Genomic DNA, 5,068 nt, shown 5'->3' with positions numbered 1-5,068 from the left:
AGGTTAAAACACCCAGGTACTTAGGAATAAAACACCATTCCCAGCCTACCCTGAGATCTGGGTAGAGCCCCAACTCCAGCACACCTGAGCCAGGTAAGTGCTCTGTCCTGGACCTCACACCTTTGCAGGTACTTTGTACTAAGCTTCCTGCCTCTAATCCTCCTTTGATTCCTCCTGCCTCAAAATCTGGACAAACACATTGAGCAAGGGAAAAGAGGCAACATTTGTATTGTTTTATTTGTCAGAATTTCCAGAACCAGGATATCTACTGAACAAGTAGAAAAATAGAAAAGTTTACTACTTTGAAAAGGCATCTATGACAAACAAGAATATGCTCAGAAAGGGGCTCATGGGACTCCAGAAAATGCAAAGTTAAGATGGGGTGGTGTGGCCTGGAGTAACAGAAAGGAACTTGTGTCTCCACATTTTGAGATCTATGTTTCCTTACAGAGCTGAGACTGAAACAGAGACCTTTCTTGCCTCCACTAGCTGGCCCAGTCCTGGAACCGGAAGCAGTCACTTGCTATTTTCCACACTGTGTTGCTGGGTGAGGCCTGGGCGGTCAGGATGAAGTTCTGGTTAAAGTCCCGTTGCTTGTTGCCCTCAAACTTCACTGTCCCACAGATCACAACGAGGACTGTAGTCTGGCTCGGGGTGGCTTCATCGTGGACAGGCTGGCAGTCTACCACGTTGATTTGGAACTCACTAGAAGGTAACATTTCAAAAAACTCACTCAAGGACTCTTGTCCTGAAACAGCATTTCCATTCCACACCAGGGTGGCTGTGCCCATGTACAGGCGGGACAACAAGCGCCGCCGCTTATCCATGGTGGTATAGTACACGTTGACGAACTCCTCAGCAGCTCTGCAGGCCTGATCCACGTAGGTCTTGAAGTCCACCGATGCCATCTCCGGCCCTGCTGAAGGAAGCCTCTGCCCAGGTGCTCCTGCGCCCGAGGGAGCCGGGGCTGTGGGGCAGGAAGGTTGAAGAGAACCCATGTGAATGCCCAAGTTCATTTTGCCCCAACAATGGAACAATTCTCCTTTTCTATTACAATTCTTCGTTTTCAATTACATACCGTAGAGAAACGACTCCAGGCTCAAATTTTGCCAACATCTAATTTTACTAAACCTCAGTTTGCTCATTTTAAAATGAAAGTTGTAACATGAGAATCAAATAAGACGGTGTATACCGAGTGCTTAAAAAGCCTGATACTTACATGATCAAAAAATCGTAGCTATTACTGTGAATTTTAAAAATCTCATTTTATAAAAGATAGTACACTTGACTATGGAAGGTCACTTTTTCCTGGAAGTGTGGACCAGGTGTGACTGCCCATAGGGCAGTGGAGAAGCAGCAGATCCTGGATAAAGATAGTGGAAGGAAACAGTGGCCCAATAAAGATCAATCAGATGGCATATGCTCCTCAGCTGGGGACAGTCTGAGAACGCCTATCATGAACTCACCCAACAGCTACTGGGAGAGTAAAGAGAAGGCAATTTTCTTAAGACAATAAGAGAACAAATGTCACTAGGACAGAACCAAAATGGTGGTCACGACGCTCATGACAAGCAAACCAGTAGCTGAATGGGAAGGAGAAGGGAAGACACCTGGCTTCTGTGAACACTAATACCTACCAGGCAAGTCCTGTGAGCCACAATGGAAAGACAGGTTAGAATCAAGCAAGTTCTATGGGATGGAGGGTGGGGGACGGTGGCATCAAAAAAGAATCTCAACTGTAGCTGAAATGTCACAGTTCTTAAAAAAAAATGCAAAAGCATAAAGAAATATTATTTGCTTGTCTCAGAGTACGGTACAACTGTCACAGTTCCCTGTTCCTTTTTGTGTCATTAAAAGATTTCACTAGAAAAAATTAATGAAAGAACATTACTAAAATAATGGATATGTTTGGATATACAAACTTAAAACATTTTTTTATTTCAAAAATCTTTTTTAAAAATATCAGGTTATGAAAAATAGATACAAGATTTAACATAGAGTTGGAAAGAGTCCCTTACTTTTAGGGCTGAGAAAGGTGGAGGTCTCTGCGTCAAGTAAAGAACTGTGAAAAGCAGTCAAGGAGCTTGGTCCTGGAGACCAGCAAGGACAGGACCAGGCACAGTTAGAGCTCTTCCCACTCCCTCCACCAGCTTAAAGTCAAGCCTCAACAGACAGACCCCAGCTGGGAATCTGCTGTGCACTTTATTTACATGCATCATCTCATTTACTGCTCACCATGAAACGATGAAAGAATCTCACAAATGAGAAGGGAGAAACCCAGGGGATGGATTAAGGTCCTGACAGGAAGTACACTCTGATTTATCATTTATAAGAACGCGTGTGGCCTCTGAAAATGTTGTCAAAGCTATGCTGTCCTTTTACTTGCTTATTCTGTAAGTCCTCTGCTTAGGAAATCAAAGCTCTAAGAGCACAATTCCAGGCCTGCTGGTTTGAAACCGTCCTTTCACAGGCTTCACTTTCTATCTTGCTGGAATTCCCAACCCCCTGACATCCATAGTACTCCTCACCCTGACGTGCTCCAGACCCTCCACCATCTCAACTCATTCTCAAAAATGTCCCCTCCTCCACCCTTGCTCAGTTCTGACAAAGCCACTTTCCAAACACAGCTTAGCAACCTGTCCCGACCCCGTACCAGTAGGATAACCACCTCCCTTTCTCATGATTCTGCTACCTACAGAGCTGGCGCCTTGCCCTTTTCTCTCAGATCAGGGAAAAGAATCTTGAAAAGTCAGATAAGGAAGAGGCTGTGAAGATGCCGCCTTCTCTCGGAGGCTCACACCGTCAAGTTCTTTGGCGCTGGACCAGAGAGGATGCAACAGGCCTTATTTCTGGCGGTGAGTCGCTTTTCATCAAACACATAAGGCCCGCCCACGCTAACCATCTCTGGCCCGAGACCTGCTCCAGTGCACGGACTGGTCACCGCAAAGCGGATTCACTGCCCAGCACTTCGCACCGGCAAACACCTGAAGCAGCACAGCAGCTACACTACCAGGGAAAGAACAAAACCTAGCTGCTTCCTGACAATGGGGGGGGGGGGGGAGGGCGTGAGGAATGCACGTGGCAGAGATCTCGGGAGTCCCTGGGAGCCTTGGGGTCTTCAGATTGCCAAGCGCGGGGGACCGTGAGGGACACCTACTTGCGTAGCTGGTGACGTCCGAGATCGGCGGAGAGCGGTGTCCCCGGTAGGCCGGGGTTGGCGACCTCGGTCAAGTGAGCGGCCCGGATCTGCGCGGGCGTCCCTGGTCAGCGGGGCGGGGACCTCGGCCAGCGCGGGTGTCCCCCACTCAGCGTGGGCGGCGGCGCCCCAATCGGGCGCACCCGTTCGGCCCCCAGTTCCACTGAGGGCCAGCCCCTGAAGGTCGCAGGGCAGGGCTGTCGCGGCTCCGCACTCCTCCGCCGCTCGCCTCAGGAAGAGCCGGAAGAGCCGCTCTTCTCCCACCCTTCCTCCCGGATCCGCCTAGGTCGCCGGGTTCCCGAAACCCGAGGACTCTTCGCCGCCGACCACGGGTTCCCGCGCGCGGCCCGCGGTGTGCTGCGCAGACTCCAGCTCCCACGGCTCTGCCCACTCCCGCCTCCCCGTGACGGGCAGCCATGTCAGCCAATGGGACTTAAGGCAGGGAGACTAGCTCCGCCTAGGTGTGGCTCAAAGACGGTGTTGGCTTCCGGGAGAGGCTCCTTTTTTCTAGACTCCCGCAGAAAATCCGCGCTCGAGTTTTCATTGGTCCAACTAGTCACAGAAACCGGTCCAACTGGTTAGGTGGGATTGTTGATTGGATAAAATGTCCCAGGTCCCGCCTCCGGAGCTAGAGGTGGTTAAGGTCTCTCTCTGCAGCTTGGAGGCCGCACGACAAGAGATGGGGAAAATGTGTGAGGCGCGCTCAGTTCCTTGCCCTACGACTTCCATTCACCTGCAGTTGGGGTAATTCTAGTCAAAATTCTAGTTAAAAGACGACTTGATGCAATCGCGGGAAATCACCACCAGCCGACGACTGTGACCCAACTAAGACTTTAAAACAGGCATAGCAAGTGCGGCACCAGGATGTCCTGGGGTGGCACAGAAATATTAATTCTACTGAGCTAGTGAAGCCAGCAAAGCCCCTGTTGAACTCTGCCTGATGAAGTGTGTTAGCTGGTTACTCTCCTTTATAGTTTAAGCGCCTAAGGGCTCTAGGAGTCCTAATGACACAGGAAAACCCACTTTAGTTAAGTGGGAAATTCAACTAAACGCGTGTGAAGATTCAAGCGGAGAGTGGGAAGAAAGTCTTAGTCTGGGAAGTAACAAAAGTGTGCCAGAAAGGGAAACGAAGGCAATTTCCTCTCATGTCCTGGTAATTGAGAAGCTCCAAGGAAAACTGTCTGATTCCAGCTGTGGCCTATAGCCCGGTTGGTATTATGTTCCTGTTCTCCAGCCCTGGAACTAGCTCATTTCAGCCAATCTGGAAGTTGGGCTGAATTTTTACTGAACTTTTGTTTAAAACAACAGTCTCAACAGGATGGAAACAGTTCATGTGGGACTTGAGAAACATAGTTTACAGGAAAAAAACAAATAAACAAAAAAAGGTTTCTTTAGACACCAGGTCCTCAACTCCATCTACTGGTCTGAGAGACTGAATAATTCGTTGCAAAACTGGGAACCCTCTGGGCACTGTGAAGTTTACTGATGTTGTCATGTCTTTAGAGTGTGGTGCATTTAACCCATACCTTCTTGGCTACCCTTTGGTGTACCTTTGGTTGCGTTCCTGAGAGAACCCTTCCTGTCAGGCTTCATGATAAATTTAGAAACTGGATGGGCTATTTAATACAGGCAAACCCTCTCCTCCACTTGTCAAGTAGGTGAAGAATTTGGATTATAAGAAATAAGGTGGGGCTGAGTAGAGAGGGTGAAATAGCATCTGTGGAGCGGTATTCATACAGACGTGTCTTTATAAAGTCCAGGACAGTGAAATTAGGAACATGTACAAAAATCCAAATCACAGCATCAATGGAATGAGGGTTGACTTACTGTGTGCCTGTTAGGTTGGATGTCGTCCTGCTTTAAGTTTCATCA

General features: G+C 48.7%; 1 protein-coding gene across 1 annotated transcript; it reads right to left on the bottom strand.

Moving 5' to 3' along the window:
- Window positions 1–219: 219 nt before the first annotated feature.
- NXT1 (nuclear transport factor 2 like export factor 1) lies at window positions 220–3,510 on the bottom strand. The gene is made up of 2 exons (XM_047069652.1): window positions 3,158–3,510; window positions 220–967 (listed from the first exon to the last, which is right to left on the bottom strand). Exon 2 carries the CDS (start codon window positions 906–908, stop codon window positions 486–488), a length of 423 nt encoding a protein of 140 aa, XP_046925608.1. The 5' UTR covers window positions 909–967; window positions 3,158–3,510; the 3' UTR covers window positions 220–485.
- Between the last annotated feature and the right edge of the window lie 1,558 nt (window positions 3,511–5,068).

Source organism: Lynx rufus, unplaced genomic scaffold, assembly GCF_022079265.1.
Source record: "Lynx rufus isolate CCGP_SWC_20201006 ecotype Redwood Valley unplaced genomic scaffold, mLynRuf1.p SCAF_8, whole genome shotgun sequence".
In the NCBI taxonomy this organism is placed as follows: domain Eukaryota; kingdom Metazoa; phylum Chordata; class Mammalia; order Carnivora; family Felidae; genus Lynx; species Lynx rufus.
The sequence above is the reverse complement of the archived record's forward strand: the minus strand, read 5'-3'. Positions and strand labels throughout refer to the sequence as shown.

What these genes read in the sequence shown, in the direction of transcription:
- NXT1 (XM_047069652.1), bottom strand. Translation starts at nt 908, where the DNA reads ATGGCATCGGTGGACTTCAAGACCTACGTGGATCAGGCCTGCAGAGCT.